General features: G+C 40.1%; 1 protein-coding gene across 1 annotated transcript; it reads right to left on the reverse strand.

The window, feature by feature from the left end:
* Positions 1-12194: 12194 nt before the first annotated feature.
* Positions 12195-18318, reverse strand: CLDN12 (claudin 12). Its single transcript, XM_005418586.3, has 2 exons — positions 18250-18318; positions 12195-16182 (listed from the first exon to the last, which is right to left on the reverse strand). The coding sequence occupies exon 2, from the start codon at positions 16158-16160 to the stop codon at positions 15423-15425; it is 738 nt and encodes a 245-aa protein (XP_005418643.1). The 5' UTR covers positions 16161-16182; positions 18250-18318; the 3' UTR covers positions 12195-15422.
* Positions 18319-20459: the final 2141 nt, after the last annotated feature.

Genomic DNA, 20459 nt, shown 5'->3' on the forward strand with positions numbered 1-20459 from the left:
TCACTGGAGTGCGAGCTCCGACGTACATGAGGCCTTTTCCTCTTCCTTCTTCGTTTGATGTGACGCCCTTTTGCCTGTGAGGGCGAGGAGGTGGCGAGGATCCTGTGCCCTGGCTCCTGCTTTCGTTCCTTAGTGAGGATGCCCAGCAGGCTGCCAGAGTCAACGGAGACTACAAAGACATCCACAAGCCAAGGCTGGCCAGAGAAATTAATAAAGAGAAAATAGAAAATTTGGCCGCAAATAGAAAATTTGCCATAACCTTCCCATTTTAAAAGACTAAATAGTTGTTGTTTATTGCATGGTGACTCGCTTCTCAGGGCCTTTGGGAAGCATTTAGCACCCTTTCAAGTGCCAGGGATATACAGAACACCCAGATAAGTCAGCAAGATACAGGAACAAAAGAAAGACCCCAAACCCTCAGAGATGGCAGGATGAGGACACACAAGACATTTTGGGCGTCTCAGTGGCCCTAGGTAGCTGTGACTAGGCGCAAAATCGAGTCCTTAGTGACCAATGAAGTGATTTGCCGTGCTGTGACAGCCAACCTTGCTTTAGTTAAACAATCCTACTGCTGAACTTCATTGGCTTCTCTGTGACTTCTTCAGGAATTGGAAGTTTGATATTTGGCAATGAACAGCTGAAGTACCGGTGTAGGTTCTGTTAGTGCTCAGAGATTCTGCTTCAAGCAGGAAGCAAACAAACACTCCTTGTCCAAGTATGGCATTGTTCAGTCAGTAGTGACTCCAGCTGCTTGTGGCCTCCCTTCTCAAACACTCCTTCTCTTCTATTTGGACCATTTTTATTACTCTTGTGTAATAAGGCTATTGTTGATATAGAAAGTACTGCAATTGTTTTGTGGACATAGGGACAACAGATCTGGGCTCTTAGAGAGGCTTTTGTAAACATACTTAACCCTAACACGAAATAAAAGGAATGTTTTTCACAGTGCTTGACCTTGCCATCTTAACTGTTTTTAGACACCTGATTCCCCTTACTGCAGAGATTAATCTCCCTAAAGTCCTAGATGGTAAGACATGACTAGCTCCAGGAAAAATTCAGAAGGAATTAGGATAACTGCTAATATCTCTGATGGCTTAGGCCAATGTATAAAACTGATCAAACCTGAGTAAGGTGCCCTTACCTTAAATTAAGTTTCAACCTGTGCATTAAAAAGTTTTTTACATTTAATTTTGTCTATGTTATCTTCAGATTTTTGCCAGCAGCACTGGAGTCCCCGCTTCTTGGTCTTCAGGGATATTAGAAAAATAAAGCTAAAGTGTATGATACAAACCATATGGAGACAAAGGTGGGGTTTTTTTACCTGAGGTTAAATATAGGACAATATTATTATGACTTCAGTGTGCTTCATCTGGCAGAATCCTTAGATGGTTTGGTTTGGAAGAAGCCTTTAAAAGTCATCTAGTACCACTCCTCTGCAATGAGCAGGAACATCTGAAGACCAGGTTTACCACATGTTCAAGTCTATGAATCTTTATGCTCTGAAAAACTTTTTTTCTTATTTCTTGAAGTCACTTGGAACGGGTTCTTGGGATAGCAGAGAGACACAGGTGACAGACAAAGACTGCCAAAGATAAGGAAGTGTTTACAAGTAATAATTCAATAGACTGTAGCTAGGGAGGCATATGCCAGAGGTGTATCAAGTCATGAAAGGCACAGAATATTAGGGAGGCATATGCCAGAGGTGTATCAAGTCATGAAAGGCACAGAAAAAATGAATACAAAGGGGCTTTTTTCTAATAGAAGAACTAGAGGGCATTGAAGACAATTATCATGTAAAAGACTGAAAAAAAAGTGCTTAGAAGAAAATAAAGCACCTTAAATTGCAAAACTCTGGATATTAAGGACATTAAAAGTTTAGATTGGGCCAAAAGTTTGGATTTTTTTTCCATAAATATGTCTGTTAACAGTCATTAAGTATCCGGATACCTCTGGTTCAGTAAGTCCTTGAACCACACTGCTTGTAGTTGTGTGCAATTGCTGAGGAAGATGCATTATATGATTGCTTTGTCCTGACAGTCTTCCTTAGGCATTTGTTGCTGACTGCCATTTAGGCAAGATACTGAGTTAAAAGTGCCCTTGAAATGTCTTTATAGAGCTGTTCTTATTAATTTTCTTTTTCTTCAAAGCTTATGTTATATTCCACCTGATTGCACTGAATTATGTTTGAGGCAAAGGGGAAATCCTTTCACTTTTTTTTTAATCTTATTTTTGGATGTTTTTATGTATTCAGTGAAGAGCGACTTTTCATAAAACAGCTCTAATTCCAAGCTTTCCAGAATTTGGGATTTGTCATTGAATTCCTTCTAATACAGTTATGTTAGAGGAAGTATTTAGCCGCAGCCAAGTGGGAGAGGAGGGGAAAATAGAATTTGCTGAGAGCTCTTCAGAAGTATGGATACATCCATCTTCTCAGATTTAGTTTTATTATGCCTTTGGGGGGAAAAAACTCCATTAATATAATTTATGAACAGCTGTGGTAATTCTCTCACAATAACTATTCCTACAGTAATGAAACACTTTTTTTCTTGGTTAGGTAGCCACTCCCTCAGCAGACATAAATTGCCAGGAAATGGAGTGTAGATGACAAGAAAAAGTGATCTACCGAGAAACTGACTTTGGAACAAGTCACTATATATTATGATTGAAAAAAAAAAAAGAAATCTCAGAACTCAAAACAGATTTTGATTAATTTGTAATTCCATACATATTTCAAATGATAATGATTTTTTTTCAGCTCTATAGATTTTGCCTGGGGTTTTGAACAGTGTTTCTACTCATGCATTTTCAGCATCACCTCTGGCCCCTTTGCCTCATCTCTGCTCCATGAGCCATTCACTGGGTATCTGAACAAGGAACAGATTGGGCTGACAGAATCTTGTCTTCTTTTTTTAGCTTGTTTATTTTCTGTTATCACAAGTGCTAACAATCTCAAAGGTGATATATGGGTTGCAAAACTGGGTGTGTTCAGTTGATTCCCTTAGTGGCAGTACTACTTCATCACTGTGGCAGAGTTTACCCAGCTTGCCTGATTGCAGTATGTGTAAATAATTCAGCTGATGAGTCACAAAAGTGATTAGAATGTCACTGGGGTTTTTTCTGTGTTTGGCTTATGAACATAAGCCCTGGTAGAAGACTTTTACTGCAACAATACGTATTTTAAAAAGCTTTTTTGGTTTGTGACTGGCTGCACCACGAATGTATCTTTAGGTTGCAATTTGGTTTGTAATTAGATCAGTGTTCCCACAAAAAGCAGTCTGTACTTCTCTCTCCCTGAATACTTGTTCTTGTAGCTGAAAAGCGCTGTGGTACATGCAACAAAAACATATCTGTAGTCCTGTAGAGAACTGAAACAACTGGAAGTTAGTTTTTCAGATCAGGGATACTCTATGGGTTCACTGAGCAGAGGACCAAATTCTCGTGCTGGCACAGCAGAGGAGGAATTGTATCCCATGGACTTTTGTTTGTTTGTTTGCTTGTTTTCTCAGTTGCAGGACCAGGTTAAAAGTCTGATGGCTTCATATAAAGGCTTCAGGGCATTGTTGAAGTCAAGTGAGAGGGTTCATGTGAGATCTAGTACTTTGTTAAAGTACTAAGTGAATTATACCTACAGGGAGCAGATCTGCTGAGAAAGGACAGGCACTTTTATATAGTCTTCCTTTAGAGTCTATTCAGATTTTAATAAAATGGTTTTCACAACTCTCTTCTTAAAAATATTAATAATACTATTTTACAGAGCAAAATGTGCAACTATGAGTTCAGACTATTTCTCTAGGTCAGATACAGAAAATTAGATCTTCCAGGTCAATGTCCACCTTCTGTCATATAATAAGCAGTCTTCCATAAATAATCTTTGGTGAAACAGATCTCTTAGAGGTGCTAATAATTAGAAGTGGGAAGTATCATAAACAACCAAGCTCTGGTCCTGCAAAAACACAGCAGATATTTGCAGAGATCAGAGCAGTGTGCTTTATTCAAGGTTTTTGTGGATTTGCTATAAATGCAACAGCCCAATTTCAGCTTTCAGACAAACCCTGGGATTAAACCAGAGACTGGCTGTTAAATAGTATTATTAAATTCAGATGTGATCAGCTGAACACTGCTAGGACAGTTATAGAAAGCCAGTCTCCTCAGCTGATGTGGGGTTTTGCTGTCATGGAAGTAAGATTTGCACCCACAGTGAATTTTTGCTTGCAAAGAGGTAGCCTAGAGGAATACACAGGAGCAGTTCAGTGTCTCTGCTAAAGGTGCTGGTAGCAGCTGATGTTCCTTTATTTTCATTGCACAGTACTCAGGTGACCACACACAATGTTTGGGGAATAACCACACACAATGTTTGGGGTATTTTTAGAAGAGTATCTGCATAATTACTCAATTATCTTGTGGTTATTCTGAGAGATAAAAATACTAGTCTCATCAAAAAAGGCATACAGTAAAAAATCTTGATTTCTGACCTACATGTTTTTCTGTTTTAAATTTTTTAAAAAGTTGGTTTTTTTTAAGAAATAGTTGAGAATACCTTTATGCACACTGTTCTGCAGAATGGTTAATAGTACTGAATTTCAGTCAAATTGAATTATAGTCTCTTGTTAGTTTAGTTAATTATAGTCTCTATTGTAATACTACTATCACCAAAATGACAAGCCAAGTGCTTCAAACTTTTATTTCAAACTAAAACGCACTGCCTGTCGAATCTGGCAGTGCATAAACAGCTGTTAACATTTAGTCCTCACTAATATTTCAAAAAAAATAGAGTAATGAATTTTCTAATAGATCATGTACCAAAGTGATCCCTCCTAGCAGTGTTAAGTAATTTATTTGGAAAAGCATTGGACATATTTAGACAAAGACTGATTGTTAAAAGCAGCATTTCTTCAGTGGCAGGGCTGACTTGGTTTCTGGCTGAGCAGTGTTGCATTAAAAATGGACAGAGTTTTCAAGAAAAATAGTGTCTGGGGCCTTGGCATAGGCTATTGTTCAGGTCTCCCAAACAGGAGGGTTGGTTGCAGTCTGGGTAGTGACAGGAGTCGCTGGGTCAGGGGAGACTCCCTGAACTGCTTCTCTGCTCAATTCTCAATTCTCTCTCATGCCAGCTGGCTCCTGATCCTGTGAGACTACTTCAGTATGTGCATTATCCATTGTCATAGAGTACTGTAAACTAAAGCATCTTGCTGTATTAACTATGTGCAAAAAGACTGCCCTGTGTGACCATGTCTGTATTTGCAAGAACAGTTTCTAAAATTTTTATGCATCCTACCTGCATGCAATCCCAACAGTTCTGCAGCGGAAACCACCAGGAGGGTCTGAAAGGGCCAGATTCTTCACTCAGGAGGTTATGGGACAAATTCAGGTGTAGAAAATTGTCTTGGAACCAGAAGGAGCTGCTTGGGAGGAACCCTCAGGACTGAATTCATTGCCTGAAAATCTTTTGCAATTGTTAGTCAGATCCTTTTATTGTGGAGCTGAGGAGGAGCCAAGTCTGTCACCTTGCCTTTACTCAGCTGTGTGTCTCTTCTGTGCAGGGACTAGCTGAGGAATTCCTGGAGCGCCCAGGGAAGGAGTTAAGGAGTTTGGGGCACTGAGTGTGCACACAGGGACACCCCTAGGACCCAACTACACCACAATTACAGCTAAAGGACAGCTCAACTTTCATCCATATGTCTCACACTAAACATAGATACCAAACCTCTTGCCACAGCACCTCTGTAATTAAAACCTTGCAGAACAGTATCCAGCTATGAAATAAGATAGGCAGCTTGTGATTTCCTGTGGGTCTCTCTTGAGATTTAACTGAGCACAGGTTTTTCCTGGGAACATGGATATAATGCCATGCAGATCATGCTCCTTTAAATTGCTCTTGCTCTCTTGAGAAATCTGTTTCCAAGATTCTGCACTTTTCCCCAGAATGAATTAATGTAATGATACTTAATTGCATGTTTTGTATTTATCATTAGCTTTTCTTTATTTTGTCTTGCCTCAGTCATGGCTGGGCAAGAGAGACATTGTAGTGCAACAGTCACCTGGGGTAAGGTAAACAGGAGAGTCACAAAACAATAGCCCAAGAAAAGAAGGGTTCTGTTGCATTCCAGAAATTACTAACTCCACTAGTGGTTTAACAAACTGACAGATAATATCCTTTGGCTGTTATTTCCTAGGACTTATCTTGCATGTGAAAGACTTCCATTGTCAAAAAACTGGTAAAAATCAGCCAACATTTTAATGCCAAAGTATGGGATAATTATTTACCCACACAGCTGCTCTTATTTAGTCCATTTTATAAACTGTGAGAGGACCAGATTTTCTCTTGGCATTTCACAATCTATATCATATGAGTTAACAGACTGTTTCACTTGGACATCAGATCTTTTCCTTAATATTGTGTATTTCCTGCCTTGTCAGCACTTCAACTTTTTTTTCCCCCGCTGTAGACTTGGATTTGGTTCAGAATGCCATATAGCTATGCAAAAACTTGTACTGAGATCTCATATATCTCTGTTCTGTTTTTTTTCAGTACAAAGTGTTAATATAATTTGCTTCTTGGATCAACTTAAGTAATTCAAGAATCCTAATACCAAAACATCATTTTGTGTCTTTGGGGTATCTTCCACCCTCCATCACTTTAATTCAGACCAATTAAGAAATAGTGTCTGTATCTAATTATTGCCCAGGAATTTCATGTAATACCCATTCTACACCATCACAGAAAAGGAATCCCTTCTGTCATATACAATATAAAATTCCCAGCCTTATTTAAAAATGGGAATGTATAATTCCAGCACATATCCCCAAATTACCTCATCAGGAATTTTGACTGTAGCAAGTACTTATATGTTGCTGCTATGAAGAAATTAGGGTACAGAGAAGATACTGCTGATTACCCTGCTTAGTTTCACCTGTATTAACCAAAGCAGATAACTACTGTTTTAGAAAGTTGCAGCTGTACGAATGTTCCCATGAGCACAGCATCCTGTCCAAATCTCCGTGCTTGTGCTACTGAACTGTAATGTTGGGAATCTGGGAGTTTACAAATGTCTGCCTTTACATCTCAGACATTTTCAACACAACTGTGATGAAATTGTTATTTTGATTTACAGATCTTTCTAGGTAGTGGGTGACAGACTTGTTTATAGAGGGGTCATTACTGAGTGGGAATTTCCAATTTGAACTTTATATCTAAATTTCTGATATTTTCCTCCATGCCTGTGCCAATGGAAAAGGAAATCCTGCCTTCTCCTACATTCTCCCTTCTTATGTCCAGCCAGAGTTGTGCACTTTGGACAAGTGATAAGAGACATGACACAGTATCTGGACACAGACAATATTTTCAGGAAATGTAATAATTATTTAAAGCCATTGAGGAAGCTTTAAGAGCTCAAGAAAACAAATTGATAAAACAAATTGTTAGCTCCCTACCATTAGGAACTAGTGTTTAATCCTGTTAGAAAGATGTGACACCAGAGCCAGAAATAAACCCAAGAAAATGTATTGAAGTATTTCAGTAAAGGCTAATATCGAGATGAAATGCAAAACATGGTAAAAATAGCTGTAAGAAAAATATTTTCCAGAACCAATCCAGGAAACATGACCAATTTTAGTTTGCTAACTTACAATAATATTCAAGCAAATCTAGGCTTATGTTATCTTTGACAAACTATACAGGAGCTTCTGCAGCCCCTTATGCTATCTTTGGGGCCCTACAAAAATAATGAGATGTCACCTGAGATATTGTCTTGTAAAAAATGGTTCCTGGAGGGCTTCTGTGGACTTCTGGACCCAGAAAACTGACTTGCCCATGCTAGGAAAGCAGGAGAAAGACTCAGAAATTCTTTAGGGAATGAAGCCATCCATGAAACAAAGACAGTTATGATGTACAGAAAGGCTATTAGAAGAAAAGGACAATTTTCTAGGGACAGAAACCATCAAAGGCAACCTTTCTTCTCTAGAAATGGTAATCTACTTGACTGACTGGAGAGTCAAAAACTGCAGGGTTTTAGTACTTTTGTATGCAAACACAAGAAGCTCAGAGGCATATTTCATCAAATCATGTTGTTTTCATGTCATTTGTCTAATAAGAGCTTTTTGAGTTCTTTTAGTGAGTTTCAAACCAAAAAGTGTTTGTGATGTGTTTGAATCTTACCATGAGTAGTGAAATTCACTCTGAGCAAATTCTGTTCTGCCAAGTGTTCAAGATCTTCTGTAGCAGCTCTAAGTAGATTAGTGCTGAGAGCCTGAGAGAATGACAGCTCCCAGAGGACCTCTCAAGTGAGGCATGCAGGCATCAGCCGCCAAGGTTAGCGGTTCTCAGGGTTCTCATAACTCCTGGCTAATTAAGGTACAGCCACACAGCATCTGAAAGTGTACATGCAAATTAACTGGGACTGCTGCAGCTTAGTGAATGATGAGCTCCATAACAGCTGACACAGGAACTGCTGAAAGCCCCACCAGCATCTCAGCTTAGCCACAGCACCAGAAACCTCGTGTCGTGGCTGCCAGTGTCCCAGTGTGCCACGAAGCTTGCAGAGCCAGCTCTTTCCCAGCTGTTCAGCTGACTCTCCCTAGTATTTGCAAGGGAAATGTCCTCACCTCTGCAGCTGTGGAGGTCAACAGCATTTGGTCAGAGTTGCAGGTAACAAGTTAGATCTGAATGTGCCTAGACTACAAGCCTAACAAACAGAAAGGTGAATGTGTTTTTTTGATGATTGGACTTTTGTTCTCCAGGCCTTCCCTGGGAGATGTATAATTGAATCAAAGAGAAGAGGCAGCAACAGAAGGCAGGTAAATTTGTGCAATCTGACTTACCTGAAGCTGTACTGTAGAAAACATGCCCTCCACTAAGCCCATTTTGTGAGAATGCAATTCCTTCCAGCTGCTTCCTGAGACAACAGTTTTGTCAGGAAATTCAACCTGTCTACAGAACACCATGGCAAAACAGTAGAAAGAACCTGAGCATTTTATTGTTGCTGACTTGATTAAAGAGTCAAAACAGTGAAATCATAGTAATCCATGGTGCTGAGTCCTAGAGATAACACTAAGCTATTCACATCTAGCCTATAAATTAATATAAATACCTTACTATCTGGCACTATTAATCTACTAAAAAATTAGCTATTTTCTTACTAAAATCATCTTTAGTTTCTGCTTACATACATAGTCTAAAGCAGTGTGATCTTCAAATTCAATAGAAGTCAATTCCTTTTTGTGCTTCACTACCTTTTTTTCTTGCCATACTGTTTTTCTGAGTGAATTAGGGTGAAATGAAAGAAACAAAGGAACAAACTTTGAAATGTTTTGAAACTATTTTTTTGTCTGGCTTACAAATGTTCTGTGTTTTTCTCCAAATGCAGCATTTTTCAACGACTTCTATGATTGATAAAATCAAACCACCTTGAAAAATTTTCAAATTAACAGAATCTTTCTTATGAAAATTGCTCACTAAGTGAGGAAACAAAGGTATCAAAGTAAGGCTTCACGAAGAATCAACCTAAGACTGCCATCTTGCCCTTCTTCCACTCACATACTCCCACTGCCTCCTTTGTGTTGGCAGGAGAGCTTGTGACCAGGAGGCAGACCCCAGATTAGCTGCCTGGGGGGGCTGAAAACTAAATAAGCAGAAAAGATAAACAGCAAAAGGAGCAATAAGATATGATTTCATTTCCTGGTAGCAGACTATATTTACATCTGCTTAAGCCCATCAAAAAAATCACATGCTGAAGCCTCTTGAATAATCGGTCACAAAGGGTCTTCAGTAACATAAGATAGATCCAGGACCTGTTTTAGGAAACAATTTTTACATAACTTGCTAGTATTCATTTAAACTCCAATGTGAATTTGTAACTGATCTTACACATTTGATTATAAATATATTGTGGCTTTGGCAAGAAAACTAGAGCAGTATCAATGGTTACAGACCCTCTGACTGGTGGAAGGGCTGTAATATGGGGTGGTAAGATCACAGAGAGACTGGAGAGCACCAAGCTTTGGTGCTGAAATGTCAGCCTTGGCAGTGATGGCTACACAGCAGGCATGGCATATAGCTAAGAAGTGGTACTGAGCACTTGGGTCAATGTCTGTGGCCCCATCCTGCCTGGTCAGTACTTGCATGCTGTGTTTTCCAAGTTTGCTTGTGTTCCTCTAGGAGTCTTGGATGTTGAGTAAAGCTTATTCAAATACTTAGAGCTTTCATTACATATTTTTCTCTTTGTTAGAAGAGAAACTAGGACAACAACAGCTCTTGGAAGTCCAGTTGTCTGGTCTCTCACCTCAAAACAATCAGTAACTCATACACTACAGCTCACCACAATTTCTACTGCCCTTTCTCAGCCTTTACATCTCCTTGCAGCTGCCACACCCAGAAAAGGGCCCCATACTGCCCAGCCTGAGTAACGAAATTGACTCTTTGGTACAGAGACAAAAAGCAATTTTGAAAACAGTAAAAACTTCTCACCCTCCAATGAGGCCTCTGTTATGTCCCTCTTGATGAATAATGATGCAGCAATGGAACAAAAATCTTACAGGAAAGCTTATGCCGCTTCTGAGGTGCACTGCTGCTCAGTAGGTACGTGAAGGGATAAGTAACATTACACACCTAATGAACCACACATGTGAACTCAAGTCCTGTGAAATAAAACAAAGGAAAAAACTGCTATGACATTTGTTTCCAATGAGCACAAATAGGTGGGGTAGTTTTACAGGAATTTTAATATTAAAAAAATGAGTCACTCCCACATTTTGGGAGAAACAGAGTTCTCTGCATTCCAGTATTTATGCCAACATCCAACCAGCCCCTAGGTTTATATCAGATCAAAAAGAGAGGAGGACTGTCTGAAAGTGACAGCAAAGGAGGAAATCAACCCACTGAAGCAGAGATTATAAAATCATTTTTCCACCCCCTCAAATGAGCTGTGGTACTGAGACAACTGCTTTTTACTGTGCCTACTGCACAAGAACAGTTCTCATACAATCTATTTCCCAAAACGGATAAAACCCAAAACTCCCAGAATGCCAGCTGGGAAGACTAGAAATCCTGAGGAATTACCAGCAAGTGTCACTCTATTCTGCAAAAGAATTCAGGTTTTGTGAACTTGAACTATGTTATCAGTATTTTTAACACTCAAAAAGGATTTTGTATTTTGCTCCTTAACATTGGGGAAACGCTCAGTGTAGCAATGTGGGTTTAGATGGTGGTCACTGCTACCTATAGCTATTCCCCAGTAAGCATCTCCTGTGGAAAAGCTGCCTGGGGAAGTGTTCAGGCAGGGCACTCAAGTCCACGCACCCCACTTACCACAGCTAGCTCAGTGAAGAGAGGCAGAAAGGCCTTTGGTATGGCCAGTTCCAGCGAGGTTTATTGCATCCACCACGCCAAAGGAAACCAGGGACAAAAGACCAAGCCATGTGGTGTGCACAAGGTGAAGTATGGCGTCAGTGGCCAAGGGTTTGAGGGCACCAGGGTGGCACAAGGAGCAGGGCAAAGGGCATCAGCCTACAGGGAAGATGGGGCTGCCACCAGGGATACCAAACCAGTGAGGAAACAGGGAAAGGAGAAACTATGAGAATGTGGGACATATGGGGAAAGGAATGGGGTGGATCATGGTGTTGTGCAATACTCCACGGGGAAGTCCTTTCTGTCCACCTAGGTGGGGAAAACTCTATGGTATCTTTCCAAGGCAATGCCCTGGGGATTTCCCTGAGGGGGAAGGACTCAGAGGATTCCACAGCTCAGTACTGAGTCACTGTAACCTGCTAAGGTGTAGTAGCCAGGAGCAGCACACAACAGAAGTGAAGCATCAAGAACCACTACCATCCTTCCGGAGTGCCACAAGTCCCTGGGATGCCCAAATGACTTTCACAGGTCAGGAGGCAGCATATTCTCCAGCTGACAGCACATCCTGCACAGCAGATGGGAGGGCAGGAGTTTGGCTTATCCTCCCTTTTCAGAAGGGCTGGTTTGGGGCTTTGTGATGCTTAAAAAAATTCTTCTGTTTCACTCAAAGCAGGAGTCCTATAAAATTAGGCAGCTAAAATGCAGTATACACAGTTTACACCTGTTAAGGTTTAAAATAGTCTGGTGATCAACAGTGGTCACCTGAAAGAGTCTGGTGATCAATATCGAAAGGTAAAGTTTTTCATATTCTAGTAGCTACTGTTTTCAACAAAATTAATCAAAATACACTGCATCTGTATGAGACTCTTTTATTAAAAATACATATCTTCTGTTTCACATAAAAAGAACCAACACTTAACACAATTTAAAGAAGTTGGACAGGAACTACTTGAAAAAATACAGGTTCCTGTAATCCCAGAGCACCCAACCTTTACTGCACAAGCTACAAATTAAAATCTTTCTGTTCAAGACCCCAAGTGCTTGTCCTGCACACAGCAGTGCCCAGGAAGGTGCAGCTGGTCAGAGGCAGGGATGCTAACTGCTCCCCAAAGGCTGTTCCCTGGCAGACATACCTGCAGGATACATATGCTCTCTCTCCCTGTCCAGGGAGGCCTGTCACTCCCCAGCCCTGGTGCTGGGCACGATAGCAACCTTGGCAAAAAAAAAAAGTTGGAGTGGCACTCAGCTCAAGTGTCACAGGTTGGCCATGTCTTTCTGTAACAAAGGAAATACAGCACAGCACTTCCAGGTAATTTCACTTAGGATTCAGCAGAAACATGTTAACAGCATCGATGAAAGAAAACCAGCTACGCTTCAGTGCTAGAACATGATGCAACAGTCTTCTTGCTAACTGAAAGCTATGCTGGAATCCATTATCTTCTGGAGCCCTACTTTTCATAACTCATTCATCTCTGGCTTTTGGAAAGACACAATTTTCAAACCAACCAGTTATCAGTTTAGGCAGCAGCAAATACTAATTAAAAGTTCTGTGCATAAAAATCAAAGTCAGAATACAAAAGAGCTGTCAGAGGCATCTGCTATTAAAGTGCACAGAGAACAACACTGGCTAAACTTATATTCTTCTAGAAAGCAACAGTTTGCCAGGCTGTCATTCTTGTTCTGGAGATGCCGAAAATTCAGCTCCTTTTTAAGTCACCAAGAGACACATTCATCAACTCTTAAAAATTATCAAAATGCTTCACAAATTCAGGCTCAAAGAGTGTATCAGATGCTGACTGTAACATTTACTGGCCAACTCATAACTGAAGCAAGGCACAAAGAGGGAAAGACACTAAAGTGATGCAGAAGCAAGATGACATGAAATCACACACCAGTGGCCCCTTTGCTTTGACCTTACAAGGCATTAAGGGAGATGGGCAGCTAAACCAGCAACAGTGTTGGACAAGCAGACTAACTGTAAAGCAAAGTTCAGTTGTGAAGAGAAAAACTTGGCTTGCATGTCATTACACGTGTTCTAATCCCATGCAAGTCATGATCTCATTAAAAAAGATACTTCATACTCTCACACCCTGTAAACATAAGAGAGTATCATGTTTAGGCCTTTAGAGGCACATTTCCTTACATACTCTTTATTGTCTACAGTGTTAATTCCTTAAGACTGCTGTTAAATCAAGCACTGTGTTAAAGGCCTGGCACTTTACTGGCTATGCTGGGAATTATCATAGAGATCAGCTTCCTCTCTCAGTCCACTGAATTCTGAGATCTGCCAGCTAAAACACAATTTTTCTTTGTATACTTATTCATAAATACATGTTATTTCACAAATTTTAACAGACTGAGATTTTCCCAGTATAGTACTTGTTTCTATTTCTAACACCTAGAGGAGGAAACTAAATGGTTTTCAGGACCATGGATGAATCTTCAGAACTGGAATTAAAGAAATTGATTTGATTTTTTTTTAGAAAAACAAATTTATTCTGGGGTAAATGAAATGCAAATATCCACTAAGCTCCAGAATGCCACCAATCAAAACAGCTTTCCTTACTGGGATGACATCTTAAACATAAGATCTTAATTTACCAAAACCTGAGAGAATCAAATGCTTTCTTTAATTATAGCACTCTTCAACTCACTGTCATGAAATTTTCAAGTAATGTCAAAGCCCATATTAAAGAGCTTGGATCCTTAGGGCTCATCTGCTGCTCTGTATTTTAGAAGGCAAAAAGTGATTTAAAGACATCCCAGGCTGGGAATTTACAATCCCTCCTTCATCCTTGTAGAGCTACACAGTGAAGCTCAAAAGTTATTCAAAATCTCATCTTACGGAAAATAGGAATAGAGAACTTTCTGCATTTATGAGGTGGCAGCAGGGGAAATAACTGGATTTTAAAATAGCTGAATTTGAAAGGTGCTAAAGAGCCAAGCTGAAAAGGTTAAGTCTTAATCAGTAATGAAATAAGCTACAGCATTAAAAATCCATCAACCATAAAGATCAACTCTGAAAAAAACACAAGCTCATTGGTCCTTGTATATACACTTTAAAAAAAATCTAGATTAAAAAATCTCTCCCCAGGGTTATAATTCCCTTTTCAGAGAGATGTTGTTATAGCTTGTACACAGTGTTTCAAAAGGATCTTTCATAGTCTTCATAATTCTTTATGATTTTCCTAACCATTTTTGTAGGGAGTGACATTTCTCTCCAGAACTGAACACTTTATATCACACTTGAAAATCCATTTTTAAGAAGGCCTTCAGATAAAACATCCAAGATTCTAATCACAATTTTTAAATACTAGTGGTTTAACTTTTAATCACAAAATAGATTTTGTGAATTTGCTAACTTAGTAAAAAACAGACTAGAAATAAAATTCACAAAAGATTTCTAGCCTCCAGTAATTCACAAAATGCTATTAGAGCACAGAGCAACATTCGTAGTTAAATCAGTTTTATTCCTTCTGACAGCTACTTTGAAAATAAAGGGTAATTTGGCACTAATTCTGTTACAGAAGTTCCAAAGCAGGTATCTGTTTGTGTGTACAGCAAAAACCAAAGAACAGTGCACAGAACTGAATTAGTCTGCCAAACACCCTTTTCAGACATCACATATTACAATATGTGGGTCTGAATGAACAAGAAACTCAGTGAATCCCTTACACCCAGTTCCACTGCCTGCATCTGGACAATACATGGGTGCAAGAGATTGGAATCTAGAAATAGCTTATCAAATCTCAAAGACGTTCAAACCTCCTTTGACATCAGCAAGCAAAAGGATGGATGCATACAATTGTTAGTGTGCTGATCCAGCATTAGCAGCAACTGTGACTGTAGTGAGCTCAGAGTCAAAAAAATAAGAAGAAAAAAAAAAAGAAAGGTGGTCAAGAAGTAACAAACAGACCAGAACAGCAACAGACTTGCTGAACATAGGCCTCCATGGCTTTGTGCCTTGGGAAACTTGACCTTACAAAGGATTATGCTCGGTGCAGGGCAGCACAGAGAATCAAGCCTACAATTTTCATGGCTTGAACGAGCACAAGAACTTGGCTTCCAAGGCTTTGTCTCCTTAAGATGAATGTGTCACAACCGGAATGTCAATTTCTACAGCAGAGAGGCGAGAACGTGCGGAGTAGGGCTGAGAGGCATAGCTGTGCATGCTGGGGGCGTGGGAATACAGGGGCTGCCAGAAAGGAGAAGGGAGGCTTTTGCATGCACAGTACCACAGGAACAGCATGATGGAAGTGAAAAACAGACCGCCAGCACTGGCAATGGCAATAAACACAGAGATGTCAAAGCTGAAGACGGGCTCATATTTCCTGTTCAGATAATTGTTATAAAAAATGACCCAGATGGACGGAGTGAGACAAATGGCACAGGCAAGCAGGAACAAGAGGCCGGCCACGAGATGGCAGCCTGCACTGTTTACCAGGCACTTGGCCAGTTTGACGTTTGGCACGGTCGATACAAAGGCTGTGTTACACATGCCAATCATGCAGAGGAACAGAGCTGAGACAGCAGTGAACATACTCAGAGGAAGGGCAAACTGAAGAACACGCAAATCCAGCTGATCCACAGCCGTGTACCACTGTGGGTCATAGATCACACAGTCTCTGCTCCCATCAAAGCGCGCACACTTAATCCAGAGTCCAGTGTAAACCGTCACATTCCTCTCATTCTTGTTGTACGTGTACAGTCTCATCTGCCTCCAGTTTGGAAGCAGAACTGCTGCCAGGAGCCCAGCTACTGAGGCTGTTCCACTGAGGAAGGCCAGTACGGTCGCCGCATGAACATCCCGGCAGCCCATACTTGCCCACAGAGGTTGTTTCCTGCGATTAAAAAGAAAAATATAAACAAAAACAATGGACACAGGACTAACTACAGTTGATTTTTAATTTTAATAAACTTAGATGACAGCTAGTAGGCACTAACTTTGTGGCACCTTCTTTGTCTAACATGCTTAAGACAGTGGTAACACTGTCTTAAAAACCACTAAATTCATGCTTTAATAAAATGTCAGGTTATTTCACAGACTTATGATTCTCAGCTGACAGACTGTTGAAGCTGCTGTGTTCAAGATGAAAAAGAAGCACATTTGAATGTGTGAGTCTACACAGCCATGATTTAAGTTCACCTGTCCTCAACTGGCAGCTCCCTGTCTTTAGCCCAGATAAGAATATCAGAGTGCATGCTCAGTCCTACCATGCTGCATGAGTAAAAGGGAGTTGCTTAAAATCTGTATCATTAGACTGGCAGGGAATGCATATGTAGGCAGTTATACACATTTTATATAGGCCAAACTGTTGACAAGAGCTGCGAGATAGTGGTGGAGGCTCTGTTGAGTAACTTACTATGAATTTTTCAACAGCAACTAACAGTCCTGCCTCACTACTCCTGCCTTTCAGAATCAACTGTCCAAGCACACAATTACAGAAAGCAGATGACTTCAGCTTTCACATTTTTCACTCCAGAGCAAGTGTTAATGCTGCTTCCTTTTCAATATAACCACTGTCTGCATACCTACTATAGCCTCTTGCCTGCAGAGATGCTGAGAAACAGTCTGAATGATGGGCCCTTACAAACAAACAAAAACTTAAAAAAAAAAGGACTCAATTCAAGTTATCAGTTATCCCTTCTCTGCATGACCAAGATACTTCAAAGACACCCAATACATAACAGGCCCTGAGCATTTACCCCAGAGTGTACTTGAAGCTGGACACCAAGAATTATAGTACCTAAAAATGAACAGATACTTTGCAAATTCTTAGTGACCATTCAGTTATAAACTCCTCCTGAAATTTCTTCCAAATTATTATACAACACTGTGCATATCAGTCAAATGTCTGAAGTCATAAACCAATCCCTTAAGTACCAGAAGTTCTGCTAAATGCATATACAGGTAACTGAGTATCTGTATCACAGAAAGGTTACAGACATGGCTGCAAACAAAAAGGCAACCGGATCTGATCCCTCACTCTCCCCTTTTATACCTGCAAACATCCAATTACCAGGGAGCTCCAGTTTTCAGGTAAGGAATTCCCATGTATCCTGGAAACACACTAAAAGCATTATCAAGCCATACAGCTAGCGAGCATTCTATTGATTTATAGACAAATAAATGAAGTTCAATTTGTTTCCTAAGAAACCATTAGGCAATTATTTTTATGCCATCTAACCCTGAAGAATTGCACTGTAATGTGGACACTTTCATTTAAGTGATCACAGTCTAGATTCCAAAGAAGAACTCTGGAAAGAAATAATGACAACCACATTTATGCTAAAAACTACCTTATTTGTCAAAAAGACAGCATTATATTGTTGCTAAGGATAGCTGAGCGTGGGCAAGCTTCTCTTCCCATGGCAGTAAACTTTTCAGATGGCAGGTCATTAACAGGATAGCCCCTGGGTAGGGGGACCAGAGAAGTATTTCCATTATGATTATTTTAATGTGGTGCTTAACCCTAGCTTCAGTAAGGTCAAAACAATCAACTTGCAAGAAAATGGAACTATAACAAATGAACTTCAGGGCTAAATCTAATATTACATCAAATTTTGTTCTCCTCAAGCTTGATGCTTTTGCTCTTCCATAAAGAGCTTGCCTTTACCTGGATATAACTTCCATGCAGACAGGGCATACTCCAAGATAGAGCTATATATGAACCAGCTGGAATAAGCACATGACTGACCATTTTCAGAAACCTGCTGTTTCTGAAAATTCATTTGCAGTAGTAGATTACAGCAAATAGGCACATTGCCCACCATCCCTTCCATCAGGGGAGACCTATCCCATCTTGCAAATACTGCTGGCTTGATGATTGTAATTACAATTTCGGGTCCCTGATGAAGACAGTAACAAAACAGGTGTTGTCTTAATTAGATGGCTTCAGTGCACTTACCAGCAGTGTCCTCAAACCAACAGAAACCTTAGCAACTTCTCCAAGTAGGAATAAGGTGTTACTGGATCTAAGAAACAGAACAAAGAAAGAGTCAACATCACATTTGTTTCATGCAATTTCAGCAACAGCATTTACATTGCAATTCAGGAATATCAGTTATGTTTGCATTAGGCCAACTCCATTGCCCTCTACAATTTGCTCTTATTTAAAAAACACAACTCAAACTACTTTTTCTTTCTTCAATTTTTTTCTCCAGAGCTTGTTCTCTGTCTATTCATCTCAAAAGACAAAGGTGCAAAAAACTGCTCCTCTCATGGGCGTTCCAAGACACAGAGTTTGCATCCTGAATTTTATGTTTTTAGCAAAAAATCTGTAAGAAGTCATACAGAATGATTACTGCAGATGTTAGGTTCCAGGCTGCACTTAAACAGCAGTGAGGAAAGGGTGCAATGATTATTTAATGCCAGAAAACAAAGGACAAGCTCTAAATTGTTTACATATCTTGTGGGTCTCTACTCCTTCCTGCCTTCTACACAAAGGTTTCAAGGAAATTGGAGAAAACCAAGAAACACTGGTAATGCCTTTTCAATGGCTGTCCAGCTTTTCCAGAGGAAAAGATCCTCTTGTGGATTTTCTACCCCCACATCTAAGTCCCAAGATCAAATCTGCAGGTCATAATAGGTAAATCATTTTACTACTCGACAGCATCAGACCTCCAAGTATGTCAGTATGCAAGTGTTAGAAGTTAAAACCTATCGCCGAATTTGTTGGGCTAACATATGCAAAGACAGAGTTTATTCTAAACTACCCATATCAAACCCTGAAATATTATAAAATTCATATATTAATAGACTCCATCACCTACAAAAACATCAAAGAAATCCTTCTATTGAACTATCTAGGCAAGAAAGAGACTTTACAACACAGTCATGAATACTGATTTTTCACTGAATGAGAAAAAGGGTTTCAGATTTGGAAACTCATTAATAAGAATGCTATTGCACATAAGACACAAATGCAGACACACAGCCTGGAGCAGCAGCTTTTGTTCACTAACACTGCTAATGAATTTTCAAGCTTTCTGTGCACTTTGCAGCTGAAGCCAAGATAAACACACAGACCTCCCTCTGCAGGTTCACACCCATGAACAACCACAACAACATAATTAAGTAGAAAATTAGCGCAGGCAAACAAAGCTGTCAGAGGAAGCTGTGCCCAGCCCAGGAGTCCCTCCCATTAAATGACGAAACCTGTGTTGTAATAAACAGATTCAGAGCAGCTACGGAATATTCCCTAATACTCAACTCATTTCTGCACAAATGGAGTTTCTTTTGGTTTTTTCTTCCTCTCTTTAATCCATCTGATTTTACTGTCTAATCCTGGTGGTGTTGAACAACTACGGTCCTCAGCCACTTGTCAACTAGTTGTCCAAGGGAAGAAAACACTTTGGCCAGATAAAACCCTGCCTTGCCTTAGATTCTTAGCTTCAGCTTCTTCCATCCCAAGGATTTTAAAGCTGTACTGTGCAAGACTCTTCTATCTGATCCACAGAAGCTACCATTCCTAATAGCACCCCTTAATAGGGACAGATTTTACCCCCTATTCTAAAGATCCATGTTGCTGTAACGAGAGATGCTGGCTGAAACTGGTTAAAAACTGGTGAGTCATTAAAGGCCCACACGATAGAAAAAATGGAAAAAAAAAAAGACAACAAAAAGGACATTTACTACAGACAAAATGCAGAAATAAGTAAAACCAGCTCTGTTCTCTTGCACGGCCTTGAGAAGCCCATGGTCTGGGAAGCATCACTGTTTTGTAAAGCCCGCTGGAGAGGAGTCACAGCGCAATTCATCAACACAAACGACTGCCGGACTACCCACAACAGCATGAGCAGTTCAAAAATTTTCACGAGTTTTAGCAAACTGGCCACCAGAACTGGAGGCCTAAACCTCGCCAGTTTCAAGGGACTGACTTAGAACCACTGCCACCAGTCTCTTTTTTTGATTCTGGGAATCAATCACGCAGTTCCACGTCCTACAAAACTCCTTTCAAAATTAAATACAGATGTACAGGGTTAGAATTAACGATCCTAGCTAACAGATTAGGACTTCCAAGAAAAACTTGGAGCAGGGGTAATTATTTTACCGACTGAATCGGAAAGAGCAGCTGACGCACGGAGAGTACACACAGCGTCCCCCCGGAGAGCGCCG

This window comes from Geospiza fortis, unplaced genomic scaffold (assembly GCF_000277835.1).
Source record: "Geospiza fortis unplaced genomic scaffold, GeoFor_1.0 scaffold138, whole genome shotgun sequence".
In the NCBI taxonomy this organism is placed as follows: domain Eukaryota; kingdom Metazoa; phylum Chordata; class Aves; order Passeriformes; family Thraupidae; genus Geospiza; species Geospiza fortis.

Excerpts from the sequence above, each read along its gene's own strand:
- CLDN12 (XM_005418586.3), bottom strand. The coding sequence starts at position 16,160 with ATGGGCTGCCGGGATGTTCATGCGGCGACCGTACTGGCCTTCCTCAGT.